This window comes from Haemaphysalis longicornis, unplaced genomic scaffold (assembly GCF_048455015.1).
Source record: "Haemaphysalis longicornis isolate Haplotype H1 unplaced genomic scaffold, Haemaphysalis longicornis Haplotype H1 scaffold_1, whole genome shotgun sequence".
Taxonomy (NCBI): Eukaryota; Metazoa; Arthropoda; class Arachnida; order Ixodida; family Ixodidae; genus Haemaphysalis; species Haemaphysalis longicornis.
The window spans coordinates 429,981,532-429,996,897 of record NW_027526203.1 but is presented as its reverse complement, the minus strand read 5'-3'; the positions used below and the strand labels follow the sequence as shown (position 1 = coordinate 429,996,897).

At 46.2% G+C, this 15,366-nt stretch overlaps 2 protein-coding genes across 3 annotated transcripts in view; one reads left to right on the top strand and one right to left on the bottom strand.

Moving 5' to 3' along the window:
- Positions 1–3,680: 3,680 nt before the first annotated feature.
- Positions 3,681–12,694, bottom strand: LOC144155708 (transmembrane protein 127-like). Of its 2 annotated transcripts, none has more exons than XM_077687320.1 (4): positions 12,409–12,694; positions 10,909–11,275; positions 7,666–7,836; positions 3,681–7,415 (listed from the first exon to the last, which is right to left on the bottom strand). In XM_077687320.1, exons 2-4 carry the CDS (start codon positions 11,192–11,194, stop codon positions 7,060–7,062), a joined length of 813 nt encoding a protein of 270 aa, XP_077543446.1. In that variant the 5' UTR covers positions 11,195–11,275; positions 12,409–12,694; the 3' UTR covers positions 3,681–7,059. The 2 variants fall into 2 exon arrangements, with proteins under 2 accessions (XP_077543446.1, XP_077543445.1); XM_077687319.1 differs by having other exon boundaries at positions 10,909–11,254; positions 12,409–12,692.
- Positions 12,695–12,925: 231 nt separating this feature from the next.
- The window catches only part of Dhx15 (DEAH-box helicase 15), a 35,665-nt gene continuing 33,224 nt past the window's right edge, over positions 12,926–15,366 (top strand). Inside the window, exon 1 of the mRNA XM_077687318.1 lies at positions 12,926–13,085. Coding sequence (XP_077543444.1) covers positions 13,033–13,085 — 53 coding nt within the window. The 5' untranslated portion in view covers positions 12,926–13,032. The remainder of the gene's footprint in view (positions 13,086–15,366) is intronic.

Here is a 15,366-nt window from a genome sequence, read left to right as displayed (position 1 = left end):
TTAGCGCATCCGCTGTGTGCCGGCATCTCGAAGAAAAAAAAAAACACCGGCGTCCCGTTTATCGTCTGCCGCGTTTCAACCCAATTATCGGTAGTGGCGTCAACAGATTTATTATTAATCGCATTCACAATATGTGGTGGTGCTCTACCTGCCCTCGATCACTTCGAATCACCGGAGGATGAAACCCCGGCAGCTGGGAACGGCGCGCAAAGGTCCGACACTGCTGTTGGCTGCCGTCGTGGATGTCGACGCAAGTGCATCGCACCGTATCCACGACTTTGTCTGGCAAGTGCCCTCTAATACGTGGTTGAGCACACGCCGATTTAGCGAATTGTGGAAACCCACGATCCCGACTCGGTACGCGGTCAGTGCTCCGAGACCCGCGCGGCCCTTTGACGACGGTGCGGCTGGAGTCCGAAATTTCACTTCAAGCACGCACCCGAAACACGCGGTGAATTCGTGGGCGCCATGTTGTTTTTGGTGAACTCCCGTCTTTCCAGTCCCGCAACGTACCCGCAACAGATAAAACGACTAAATGTAAACCCAGTATACCCCCATAACTAACACCAAGGTAGAAATAGGCGAAGAGCACTCTGCCTGAACCTCAAGCAACTGCTTCAGCCGGCGGCCACGTTTTCACATCTTCACCACGCCAAGATGGCGGCGCCCATTAAGGTCGTTCCGGAGATACGGCACTTCAAAAAATTGCCGTTTTTTTATCAGCTTGCACAACTGGTTTGACACCTCAATACACATAAGTATTTTTTCTACAGGACTTTGCAATGGTTTTCGATGGGAAAACTGTAAAAACGCACTGAATATAACATGTGCAACCCGACATTGTGACTTTCGAAAAAACTATCTCGGGGACAATTTTATGCCGGTTTTTTATTGAATGATCAATCAATTGAACCTTCACAAACACTTGGGGGTGCTGGAAAGTAATGCCGTCAGTAAGCATTTCCCCCCCACTGAAACTGACGGGAGCGTTAAAATCGTTGGCTCTCAGGCTATTTTGGAGCAGTTTGGCGCAATTTTTGCAATTTTCAAGCTTTTGGAGCAGCCTGGCACAGGAAAACAAATTTGTATCAAATCTGCGCAATATGCGCAGCTGTCTCACGCCTGCTATCAGCTAAGGCAAACCTAATTCATCACCCGGGCACGACGGGACCTCCTCAGAGCAGCTCTGCAACTTGAGAAAACCAGCCCTCCCCGCCATCCTTGATAATATCAATTGCCCATGGGAAACCAGGGAACTTCCCACCAATCTAAAACTGACTCATCTTTGTCAAGTGTAACATGAGCATGATGCTTCAATATTCTTGCACCATGAACTCCAATCCAATACCAGTCTGAAATAGCTGTTTAAGCACTACGTTTGGCAACAAAAGATGCTTTGGCCAACTTGAACTAGAACTAAGCAGTTTTATATTAATGTAGTAGGCCTACAAGCGATTGCAAGCACCACTTGTCAGCAGAATAAAAAAAATTACGCCTACCTCCCCTCGCGGGAACCCTGGTGTGATGCGACGCTGAGGGGGGTTCGAGCGCAAGCGGAGAGCAACCGTCGACCGAAAGGCCGCCGGAGAGCGGCACACCGGTTATATGCGCAGGGCGCCCGAAGGAGAGGAGACCGCGGAGAGAGAGAGTACTGCACATGCGCAAGCGCGCGCAGCGCCGCCCACCGGCGGAGTGAGAGTGCGCTGCGCCACGCGCCCGCAATGTTGAGTGTTCGCTCTCGGTCTCACCTGGGCACGCGCCGGCGCGTCTGCCGCGGCTATGACGCAACACAAACCAACACAATCCACTTTAATCCAATCCAAGCCAAGCCAATGCCCCTCGCGAGAGTGTTCGCTGTCGGAGAGGAGAGGGGGAGAGTGGAGGATAGGGATAGACGCAGCCTTGCGGGCAACAACAACGGACGCACGCAGGAAGGACAAGGCCGGCGACAAGAGATGCTCTCAGCGTCGCATCTAAAAACGCAGTAAAAATTTGCGAGTTGCATGTTGGGCCAGAGGCAGCAGTGCTCTGTGGTAGCAGCGACTGCTTACTACTGCAATTTAAGACATTTTTATGGGTTAGGAACAGTTGCACATATCGTGGTAGCCTGCCTTTTGCTTTTCACGAGGTCGAGCAATAAGCTGCAGCATCCGACAGCTGTGTAAGACATGCTGAACCTCCACACTGTTCAGCACGCTGTGTGCTGAAGGTGGGCTTAAAACTAGTAAGGATCTTCCTCTCTTTACATCAACAAACATCAAATTTAACTGTGGAGCTCTAATCTATTTGTTCATTTCACAATATGAGTGGCCAAAAGAGGTTGTGCAATAAAATGTACCACTGCTGCCATCAACAGGCCAACTTACTTTCACACTTTTGTGTTCCCTTAAAATGAAAGGACGTAAAATGAAATCCTGGCAAGCTGTTGCTAAAACAAAACCGAGCAAGAGCATTTTCAGTCTGCTGTTCATGCCGCTAGTCTCTCAATTACTGTAGTAAATACAAAATACTTAGGCAGGTTTACTTGCATGATTTAGTGTGAAGCGGTTACTGCACCACCAGGGGCGGTATTCTCGTAACTGTCCTTTTTGAAAACGTCCCTTTTGCGTCCCTTTCATCGTGACGTACTTCTGGTTGAGAAGTGGACGTGGGCAGCATAAACAAAGGTTAACAGTAGGTTTGCCGCGCTTGCGTTACGTCACTTCCGGTTGTGTGCTTTTAGCAAATCAGGGCTCGCTTAAAGGGACAGTTTTGAAAGGGACGCAAAAGGGACAGAACTCGAGAATACCGCCCCAGGATTCTTTGTCTTGTTCGTAGTGTACAAAAGCCAGCGGCCCATTCCGGTCATTAATCGGATACACACAGGGGAAGGTGGCATACATGTTCCATCACTTAAGCGCTAACGGTAGAAGGTTGTCAGTTTTCTGTTGCTGAAGGTGATGAAAATAGAGCATGTGATGTGATTTGGCATAGGGTCTACAGTGGCGATATAAAACACCTGCCATGCCACCTGTACGTTACGTCACAAGCACTTAGCCTAGGTTAAGCTAGCAGCATCTGTCGCGGGAGAAGAAACTGCACGGCCGTCACAATCGGCATTCCACTGTACAGTTCCGGAATGAATAGTGGCCGCTATCATTTTGTCCATCACGTGCTGCTACCCTATCCTTTGCCGTCATAATTATGAAGCTTTGTAGCCCGCGTTGGTTTTCATTATGATATTATCTGGTCACTCAGCCGCAACCGCCACAATGGGCCACTTGCCTCCTATATATCCTCTTGCTCCGTGGCCTACAGGTAGGCCACAAATAGGCCAAACCTCGAAAAAGCAAAGAACATTGAACATGACGTGAAAAAAATAATCTAGAACAGCAAAGGCATCGAGCTATTCTCGAATCGAAGTACTACAAGAAACTCGGTGTTAAGACCAATGCATGGAAGGTGCTTGTCAAGATCCTGCTGCCTGTGCTTCTGAGGTGCAATGCATGCGAGAAGGTTTTCATCATCTCACTGCCAAGGCCTACACACTGTAGTACACCTCAGCATAACTGCAGCGATCACAAGACTATCATAAATGCCCTTCAATAAATACTTTGAAATCCCACAGAACAGTCTCTCTACTCGTCTCGCAACCAAGTGTCATATTGAAGCATCACTTCTACGAAGAATGTCACCGACCGTTTTGCTGTATTTAATTTATTTGAAGAACAAACAGTTTTTAGGTAAAACTCTACGAGAGAAATATTCAAGAACAATTTTCAACGCACATTAAAATTTCAACAGCAACATTCAATGTGTTCAGAGACCTAATGCATTGTATCTTGCACAGTGACTTAAAATAATGTTGCGCTTGTGGTAAGTAAATATGTCAATGCACCGGTGAATGGCGAATGTTAGTGACTTTTTGTAACCAAAACCAGCACGAGATTCTCTTTCTGCTTGCAATGTCCAAGACAGCCCATGTGTAAAGCATGTGCATATACAATATATTTTAAACACAAAAATACATAAGTTACTCTATGTCGAACAATAATTTGTTGATTCAAGGAATAAAGGAATTTGTGCCCAGGGCTCCACGAAAACAGTTGACAGCCTCCTATGCAATAATAGGCCACAAAACTGGCTATGCACAAATGAAATAAAATCTAGCATTACTGAACTTCAGGAATCTCTCACTTTACAACCTTAATTGGCCCGACAGCTTCACTCTCATCTCCACACTCAAAAGTAGTACTCCTTCACACAAAGCCGTCACACCAACAAAGCCTTCAAGACACCCAGCTGCATGCACCCCAACGTCTTGCCGAAAAGCGGATGAACATGCAAGAAGTGACAAAAACATTTGACGCTGGCTGCCATCTACAATCAAGGATCAGGCTAAGGTTGTTCAGGAAAGAAGTAATGCAGGCATGCTGCTTAGCAGTCTCAACCTTACACAGCTCAGACTGGAACTGCCCAGTACATGGTTACAAGAGCTGAAAAGCAGCACAGTGCGCATTCTCAACAAGACACACAGCAGAACTACTGGTAGCAGCTTGTAGCACTAGTAAAAAAGCTAGACTGCTCAAACAGCAAGTTGAGAGCAGCTGAAGGGGTTGAAATTCATTATTTTACCTGCACTTGCCCCTCTTGGTTCAGAATGAACATGCGCAAGGGCAGTTTCAAGTTGAGATAATGCCACTGGCAGTTCATTTGATACAAAAAAAAAATGATGTTACTATTCCTTGATGTCAGAGGTGTCAGAAGTATTTGAGAAAAGAAGAATGAAAGGAGGTTGGCGAGCAAAGAAGGTCACGGTAGAAAACTTTGAGGAAGCCAGTAATAGCAAAAACTAAACACTCTGAAGAGCTGTGGCACTCCACACCATCCCTACAGCCATTCTGAATTCCAAGCGTGATATATTTCTCAATGATTATACATACAGGTTTCCCACTCAGTATTTCAGCCAGCGTGTAGCTGTTTCTCTTTGAAACTACTGTGTTCCAAATAATGCAGTACTATTAGGAGAAATGAACGGAAACTAAATAGATCATAATCGAGTTCACACCAGGCTTCTATGAACTACTTGTATGCTCTGCTGTGTTCCATACAAGCATCAACTTTCCAGTGGGTGCCTGGCCCTAAATTTTATTTTCTGCATGAGCTCATTCAATGTCCAATGGCATTAAACAAATTTATTTCATCCAGAACTACCATAGATCGCCACTAGTGTTACTTTTTTATCTACACTGGCTAAACTAGTCTAGACAGTGTGGCACCACCTGTATTGGCTCCACCACATCGAGCCCGCGGTAGGCTTTTTTAAAAAGCAGCCGCACTGAAATGCTTTGAAACATAGTAAATTCCGCTACAGCCACCCACACAAGTTTCACAAACTGTACAAAAAGGGGCCTTGCATAGTTATGTGGAATTTGTTTAAAGCAGCGGTTTTTAATTGTCAGGGGACCCCTGATGGATTGGCAAAAACGATGGATGGCCCCCACCCCATGATGGGAGGGGTTGGAAGCCTGGACACAATGTCAATGCAATCAGCTCTTTTGCATCAGTTTTACACACTTTTCTTTGTTTAGCTTTTGTGCATACCGTAAAGTTCCAAGAGAACGCCCACTCCCGAAACATCACCCACCACCCTTTAGGGGTGAAATATTCAATTTACTAAAAGACCTCAAATATCGCCCACCCCTCAAAACAGATGGGTTCAGCACTAGTGAGCGAACAAAATAAACGCGAATACTCTATTCATGAGCTGATGCAGTCACTTATTTGACCTTTCTGCACTTAAGCTGAAAGTTCGCCCATCTCGCAATTTTTCTTCATATCTTTGCAGTTTTGGTTGGCGGTGCGGCCACTTTTTTTGTAGTTTTTTTTGCACCTGACCTGAAAGATCGCCCATCCCGCATTCTTTACTCGATATCTCTGTATTTTGGGTGGGCGTCCTTTCGGAACTTTACGGTAGTTTTAATGTCCTGCAAAAAAGCTAGCCCATTAGAGCATACAGTGCATAAATTACAAAACAATGCTCGGCTTCAACAGTCTAAATTGAAACGCACAACATACCACCAAAAAATACTTGAGGTGCGCACACTCTGCAGCATGACCTAGTAACAAGGTAAAGCACGCAAAAAGGAAGGTGGCAATTGCCTTCTAGTTTTTATGCACTACGCCCTCTAGTTCCAATGCTATGCATAGTTTTTTAAGTAACATTATCGCAGCTGGGCCATACTGCAAGTAGCTTTCAGTTGCCGTCACGCGTTTCAATCTAGACAGTCTGAGGCTACACCAACAATCTCTATGCTGCCGGCGATTTAAGTAACGAAACAAATGCGGTGTATAGAGGATTTTCAGTGTACACTAAGAGCACTACAGATTGTAGCAGCACCCTTGCAGACCATGGGAAATCCCTAGATTCCCATTTAAAAACCACTGGTTGAAAAGCAACTTCAAAACTTAAGCTGTTTCTAGCACGGGTCTGCATGCAAACGAGGGAACAATCGTAAAAAATACTTTTAACTCCTAAATAATAAAGATGACTCAGTGGGATTACACAGCACAATTTAGATGCACAAACTGACACACCTAGAACATCTTGTGGCCTTTTCTTACGTGAATACCAAGCAAGTGAAGTGTGTATATTTCACACCAATCATAACAGTTGGTTGTATGCATAGTATTGCTGACACTGAGACTGCATTGGCATTTTATCTTACATCAAGCACATGCTAGCCTAGTGGTAACGCCCACAGCTCACACATACGTACAGCTCATCTGACAGCTACCTGGGCATGGTTGACTTAGTAATGGGCCATATACATTAGTATCGCTGTCAAGCTTACACCTAATACGCACAATGAAATGATATGCTGACAACAGTGGGTGTGAAAACAACACTGCAGCTTCTCCGAGTGCCCCCGCACACACACTGGCAAAGGCATCGTCACCGAGAGTGTCCCGCCTTCAGCCACAGTTCCTGTCCTCACACGAGGCATCACTGGGCACACGGTTCCACCGGAGAGCAGCCCGCACTGACCAGACTGGAGGGTGTGGCTCTTGTGGCCGGCCTCAGGGCGAGTAGGGTGGCAGGGGCGGCAAGCTGTGCAGGCGGGTCAGGTCCTGTCGGTAAGGCCACATCTCCGAGTGCGAGATGCCCACCACAAAGGTCTCTCGCGAGAAGTCGTCGTCCAGGAGCAAGCTGTCGATGGCCGAATCACCGAGCTGGGTCACCGGCATAGGTCGGGCCAGTAGGTTTGCCCCTGCAGCCAGCACGGCCGCTGCACCTGCTGCCGCCACCAGGTGGTAGCTCACGCTGAAGCTCACTTCGACCCGAGAGCTTCGGCTGGGCTTGGTCATCTCTTGCTGCACCTCCATCAGGGTGGAGATGTAGTAGCACGTCCCGACGACCCCGAGGCACAGGCCCACTGCAGGAGTGAGGGGGCACACACCGGACAAAGTGCGTTCCACGCTGGTCACGAAGCAGGGTCAGCAATAAGTTTCCTAGCGCCTTAAGCCTTTACATTTACGCTATTAAGTCAGCTATTGGCAAGCTCTGCCTGTCAAGTAACACTAGAAGAGGTGAAAGAATCTGATGAAAAAACTGATAACAGTCCCTAAATAATGACAAAGCTTTACTAATTCAGCTATCGAACAGTAACTGTACCGCTGACGTACCTGTCAGGATGCTGCAGAAGGCATTTCTTCGAATGACTCTCAGCCACTTGTACGTGACACCCAATGCATCCATAAAGAACTGCAGCAGGCTACTCAGGATGGCCAAAAAGCAGAGCACTATGAGCACTCTTTGGAGGCTCACAATGGTTGGTGTAACACAGTCCTTCATCACTGAAAACAAAACAAAAAAAAAGTGGGGGGGGGGGGGGGGTGGAAAATGAGGAACAAAAAAAAAAAAGGAAAAAAAAAGGAAATCCCACAGTTAAAACATCTCTTTCGGTTAGCAAGTGCACACTTGTGTAATAAAAATAGCTCCCGACAAAACGCTCGGCCCATGATTAACAAAATGTATGCACTGCATCAGCGAACGTGTTAGTGCAGGTGACTGAAGCACTGCAGTAAACATTTTCAAGAAATTTACATTTTGGGTGCTTTATACGACAAAAGTATACCAGTGCCATGAGGAGCGCCGTAGTGAAGGGCTCCAGATTAATTTACCACCACCTGGTGATCCTTAACAAGCAAAAATTTTGTTGGGCATTTGACTATAGGTGTCCAAAAACAGTATTTCACAGGGGCAGTTAGTGAAAGATAGCAAATACAAAAGGTACTTCAGATCTTCTACTGAAAAAGACAAAAGCAACAGTGCTGCAGAAATGGGTACACACAGTGAGAAAGAGGACTACCAGGTTAGAAAAATAAACTTTCAGGTTGAAAAGGCTGCAGATTAATTTTGACCACCTGGACTGCTGAAGTACGCACTGAAGTCTTTGCACTTTGAAACCACTAGCCACGAATCCACCACTGACAGTGATCTGTCATGTAGCAGCAGTGCACCTTGGCTATTATGCGATCACAACTGAAGTCCACAGGGGAGCAGGGCCGCTCATTAACAGCCACACCACCACAGGTGAGTGATATTGATTTTGATCCTTTCTTAAACCTGTAAAATCATCTATCTTTCTTGCTACTGAAATCAATGAACAGATGTAGCAAATGTGGTCAGAAAGGGTCAAGTACTAAGCACTTGAAGGTTAATATTAGTTCAGCACTATGCTCAACAACTCAGCAACATCATTGCCACAACACAAGGTTATAATGTAGAAGAGTGTGCATGACAGACTGTGTACTTAGCACCATTGGAGCTGCGCCTAGGGCAGCATAAGTTTTAAATGAATAAATCATCCCCAATGCTTGATAGATTGAAGCAAAGCTATACATGTTTTTTACAGCTGGTGAATGTCGTTATTTTGATCGCATATGTTTTACTACAATAAAGAATAACTGCTCCCTTAGAAGCAGTAGAAGAAAGTTCCATTGTTTGAGACACTACAAACATTATATAAATAAGCACATTATAAATACTATATAAAAGCCTTGCACTGGATTCACAAAGCAATTTAGGGCCATTTTAAGCACAATAACAAAAAGGGCAGCACCACACAAGATGTTTCAGAGGTCTCCGTGCATGAATATGGCCTCATATATTTTGCTGTGCATGCTGATGTATGATACAGGCAGAGTTCTCTGTTGGGACCAGGAAAATGCCGTACAACTTTGCTCCAATAGAAAAATGCCTCGTCGGAACAGCCTTCAGCCTGTTTTAGCATGAATTTCAATGAAATAAGTTATACACTGAGGAAAACAGAAAAAAATGGCGGTGACTCAACAGCTACTTCACACACCTGACTTGTAACGAAACAAGACTAAGTCTAACTTGTGTGACAAGCTGATAGCGACCAAATTAACCACTTAACCAAATTAACTGCCAACCAAATTAACACTGCTACAGTGAAATAGCACAAGGAAAATCAACATAAATTGCAGGTGGATGCATGAGCGCCGGCAGGTTTTTGTTTTGAGGGGGGCAAACCTGTCGCATTGCGGGGGGACAGGAAGAGGGCAGGGGAAGGGGGGCCAATGCATTGATTGATTGATTGTGGGGTTTAACGCGCCGACGCAACGCAGGCGATGAGGCGCGCCGTAGTGGAGGGCTCCGGATTAATTTTGACCACCTGGGGATCTTTAACGTGCGCCGAAATCTCGTACGCACGGGCGTTTTTGCTTTTCGCCTCCATCAGAAAAGCGGCCGCCGCGGCCGGGAATCGAACCCGCGACCTCGTGCTCAGGGGGGGTCAATGCACTGGTGTGGCTTGAAGGGGGGGCAAGATCCCCTTTTGCCCCCGCCTGCTGACGCCCATGAGCGGATGCTACTAGCGGCTTTATAAGATGAGGTGACACTGCATCATCTGTGAGTGGCTTTTGCAACAGTGCGATAGCTTTTGAAGGCAGAAGAATTACAAACAAATGATACCCAACTCTGGTCATTTTCAACAACATCCGAAGCAAGAACAAAGTTTCTGGCGATTCTACAGTATAGGGTTATTGCACGCTGAAGCACCCTCCTATGTTTCACTAGGTTTGATCAGGGATTCCAGACTTCCAGCTTCTTCATGGCAGCACCAAGTCAGTTTACTGACCGCCAATTTTTGGCTGCTACTTCAAGTATCTCATAGGGCTTTTGCCATGCTATATAATGGCACAGCAAGTTGGTAGTTTTAAATCCCCCAATTTAAGTGCTAGTTGTGAGTGATGCGGCAACGGCAACGTGTGAGTGATGCGGCAATGAACTGCCAAATATTTTGAAGAAAGCAGAGTTGTATTTTGTCTTCATGGTGCGTTTTATAAAATATATGGAGTTGCAAAACTTCCCACAGAGCACACATACCAAAAAGTGACCCCTGACTTGCTCCCTAGTTTTGGAAACCTGCCATACGTCAACAGTAAATTAAATTAACAGATGAAGCACTTGATATTTAGCTAACAAGCCAAATTGCTTATAACTTCAAATAATGAGAATGGCTTGCTTTCCACTGCCAAAAGAGGCCTCATGACATTTTAAAATGCCTGCAGAAATTTTTTTGCAGCTGTCACACATTCATTTTTTCACTGGCAGACATTGCACTAATACACAATCGCCAGGAAGTGGGGAGGTGCACACGAATACAACACCCCAAGACCGGAGTGTCACATCTGGCGTGTATTGAAGAACTGCTGTGACTAGTTAGGGACTCTACAGCCAACAATAGTAATGTTGGGATATGCCCCCACAAGCGTGTGTGCATGCCTGTGACTCGGAATAGGCACTGGAACAGAAAACGTGCTAGCCAAGAACTGAGATTTAGGCCCTGAGGGCCACAACCATAGCTTCTAGTTGTTTGCACCCAGTTAAAAGAGACGCACCTTCGTTCCAGCCATAGTAGACATACGAGGGCAGGCGTGATGGTCCACTGACAAAGAGCCTCGGAAATGCTTCGAAATAACCCACATAGAAGAAGTTCTGCACGCCCAGGTACTTGTGCCCACAACCGCCACCCTGGAGGAAGAACCAGCGGGGGTGCACCAGGGCTGTGGACAGGGTGGCGATGACGACGATGCTCAGGACAGCAGCCAGAAGGTTGCGCTCGCGCTCCTTAAGGCGCCAGTGCTGCGGCCGATGGTGCCTGGCGGTTGCTCGATCCAACGGCATGGCTCACACAGCCCCCACCAAGACTCCTAGGAGGTCTTCTGCATGCCGCACTAGGTGCTCCTGCACGGACGGAACAAAACACTGGAAGGGGCACAATTCCTTTTGCATAAAGAAAAATGCCTCATTGTGTGCAGTCAAATGCACCTCACACTGGCAGATGTGGAGTGCTTTTGGTGTTGAAGGGCACACAGCTTTAAAAAACCAACAATTACAATGTACCCGCTCACTTGTGTCTTCAACCAGAGGTCATACATTTCGTAATTGCAAAGCTGTTGCCCGATTCCCAAAGCCAACACCCAAGACTTCATCAGTGAGTCAGAAATACAAACTAAAGAGAGTTGTCAGGTCATGTAGGCTCCACCAAAGACAAACCAAACGACGCTTAAAGCTATAGCATTTTTGCATCCCGCACAAAGATGGTGAAATCTGTGCTCTTGGAGCAGTCGCAGACCGCTCGAGCAACCTGTTTAGCTTAGCATATTGTATTCGTGATCTACGGACTGCTGCAAAGGCTGTCAGCCATTCCTCTACTCCACATTGCACTCCAGCAAAATTCTGTATTCTTGCTACTATCAACTTATGCAACGTAATTACGCAATTAAAAGTGATGCGCTCCGCACGTTTTTCCTCGTAGTTATTTCAAACTAAGACAAACTGGCACTGCGTGGCTGATACGGACTAACGCAGTACTGTTAGTAGCTCACTATGATGAGTACGAGACTAAATAGCCACAACAAAAAAGAAAAAAAAAAAACAACGTGTTACATTTTACTTTACGAATAGCACAGCCAAGCCCGACGTGACGGTGGTTGGGCTTGTGATCATAACGCTACACCTTCGCACATTTAAAACACACACTGCACGTTTCGGTTTACCTGACGCGGTATACCATAACATCTTTTTTCCCCTTTAATGGGTGTCAGAATATCAAATTAAACTGAACTTTTGCACGCCGCTTGAAACAAACCGCGTTACGACTGAATTATAATGTGCTCAACACCTGTAAAATTACAACTCACTGCAACCGCAATCATATCGTTCATGCAAAGGCCCACATTAGTCATCAAAGGCCCAGACGTAAGCAATGGGGCACCGTATACGGTTTTGCACACCGTATACAGTACATAAATACATGGATTCTGACTTAATGTAGCGCCAATTCCTTAAGCCTGGGGTAATATTACAGATAGGATATCAAGCACAAAAATACCCACATTTCACTGCAGTCTTGGGTGGGAAGCTGCGATGCACACGGATGCACTTGAAAGACAAGCACTGACTTGTGAGGATAATCTATTCCTTCCCACATGCATGCCACTGTGGTATTCTACAGGAGTTGCCAGCTAGTCCCACATGCTAATGGATGAGCTAAACACCAAAAGTCAACTAAATTGACACCGGAAAGTGCAACAGGGTCTGCAAGGGGCAAAAGCGACATAAGAAAACAAGTAAAGTCTGCATCTACCCAGTTACTCAGTGCTAGAGTTGGCTTGTTGTTAATTTGTTGTTTGGCTGCGCAACGGCTTGGGCGGCTTATAAAAAAGTAAAAATTTCCCCCCGCTTATTGTTTTCAGAAAGTAATGTTCTACTTAAGAAACAATCTTTGTTTGTGAAATTTAAAGCTGCAATAATATTCTCTTACTTTTGGCATACTACCTGGGCATACCATAGAGTTTCTTGTATATCATCATCAAGTTTTTCTGTATTATCATCATCGACAACAGACGGTAGACGCCGCTAGCACTTTTTTTTGTGTTGAGAGAGCCACCATAGCGGCATCATTTCGTTGGTAGTGCGTAAATTTGAGGGAATTTCCTCGGGTTTGCTGCGTGTCAGAGATGTCTAAAAGGCACAGAATTGATGTTGGAGACGCACAACTGTCCAAAAAAAGGTTCGTGGTAGGCTTTATTTTGTTTTTTGCGTTATTTGTTGGCACAATGATAGTCCCCATTCGTGGTAACTAAGCCTATTCATAGCTTGTGTAATGAAGCGCTAACAAATCTTTCGGTAACCTAAACGGTCGGGGATCGTGAATGCCATTTTTTATTAGAGGCAAGTGAGTACTTCTGCCGATTTGTCGTATCTGCTCGAAATTAGCATATTGAAGTAACGGTGTACGCACGCGTTGCTTCGACGTTCATTGCTTCCTGATGAACGTTTTCGTGTAGGCAAAATCCGGCTGAACATTGGCGCAGACGTCGAGAGGAGAGAACATATCTTACTACTGTGTGTTTTATTGTTTAATTTAAGCAGATTAATTCATCACCCTCGAGAGCACGAAACTATGGCTGTTTGGTTGTTTATGCCGGCGGTCAACCGTCCCGATGCCAGCATTAAGGGCACTATTTTCGCAATGCGAAGTGCCTGTCTGTTGTTTCCCCAATCAAATTAGCGAACGACAATCGTGATGTTATCTACTGGCGACCGCATATGATTTGAACAAAGGCAGGTAAGGAGCAGGGCGCGTACAGTCACGGTTTGCCGCCTGTTCCACACTACCCGCGCTCCCTGACAATAGCCGCTGCAAAAAAAGTCGATATTAGGGGCACAGGATCTAGCCACAAGCCGGTTGTCAATTTAACGGCCTGCCACGTTCACGCATTGTAAACCTTTCGGTGAGGCGCATTCGCTCAATTTCGCGCCCTTTCTCCTGTAGCTACCGCGAAACAGCCGACCGTGCGGAACGGTGCAGATGCTGCGTTCGCGCTTCTGAATATTGTTATTCTACCGGGCCCCGTAAGGGCCCGTTCACACTTCCGACTAAAGGCCCGTTCACACTGCGACGAAAGCGACGAGAATTCTGTCGCTTTGTCGCGCGACGACAAAAATTGGTCCCGACCATTCGCCAAAAACGGTCGTCGCGCGACAAAGCGACGGAATTTCCGTCGCTTTCGTCGCAAGTGTGAACGGGCCTTAAAGGCACGTTCACACTTGCGACGAAAGCGACGGGCATTCCGTCGCCTTGTCGGGCGATGATCGTTTTTGTCAAATGGTCGGGACCAATTTTCGTCGCGCGACAGAATTCCCGTCACTTTCGCTCGCTTTCGTCGCAAGTGTGAACTTTTAAGGGACACTGAAGTGATTTGTAAACATTGCGGTATTACTAGCGCAAATTGTAGTCTGGAGTCCGTGGGCCATGTTTCGACCACTCTGGGTGCGTTTATATTTAGCAGAAAAATCAATTCGTAAATGTTGTCGTCCTCTCTGCATCTTTGCCCATTTTTTGTGGCGTTTTCGTGTGACGTTAGGAAAAAATGACTTTGCTTGACTGCGCTACTGCTAGGCTTGCCGACTTTCCGACAGTCAGTCGGCCCAGCGTTTTATAGAAGTCCGCCGGCCGCAGACGGGTCGTCGCAGTTCGTTCGCTCAGTTGAAACTAAGCCACGACACGTTTGTGAATGGAAGAATGTGCCTTTCTTTAGTCTGTTAATTTGTATACTGTATCAAGCTTCGTCCAGGTTGCTCCACACAAGCGCACATGCGACGTTTCGCTGACTGGTACTCTAGTAGGAAAATCTGAAGCCAATTGAAGGCGGGAGAAGAGTCAGTGAAGTTATATAGATACTAAGGAAATAAAATCAACTGAAACTTTTACCGTACAGCGTAAAACTATGTTGCAGGAAGTACTTTTCTGCGCTGTGTGAACAAGCACAGCGGTCAGCAGCACGACCACACACCTGCGAACGCTTTTCCGTCTAAGAAATGCAATTGGTAGACGTGAGATACTGTGGAAGTTTGGGGGACACTTACTGCACGAGCACTATTCAACAAATAGTCAACTAAGCGGCTTGAAACGCTAAAACTAAAAAATGTAAACTCGGTCATACATTCTACAGGGTGGTGCGACAATAATTGGAACACTTCAAAAATTTTGCCTGATCAAACCGCCGCTCTGTTTGCCCGCAAACTTCACACAAGGTCGCATTTTGTGGTCTATTTTGTTTGACACCGGGAACAACGGCGGTACTTGCCTGCTTACTCTGAAAATAAATAATGATTTTCGCCTATGGGAAAATAGCAGCCGATTTGAACGTGCGAGCCAGCGCAAGTTGATGTTGGAACGACGGCGCCACCTGGGGTATGCAGAGCGAAATGCACATTTGGGATTCACGGTAGGAAGAAGCCAAATGGTGAAGTAGACGATCAGAAAATCTGAAAGCGGGTTTTCTGAT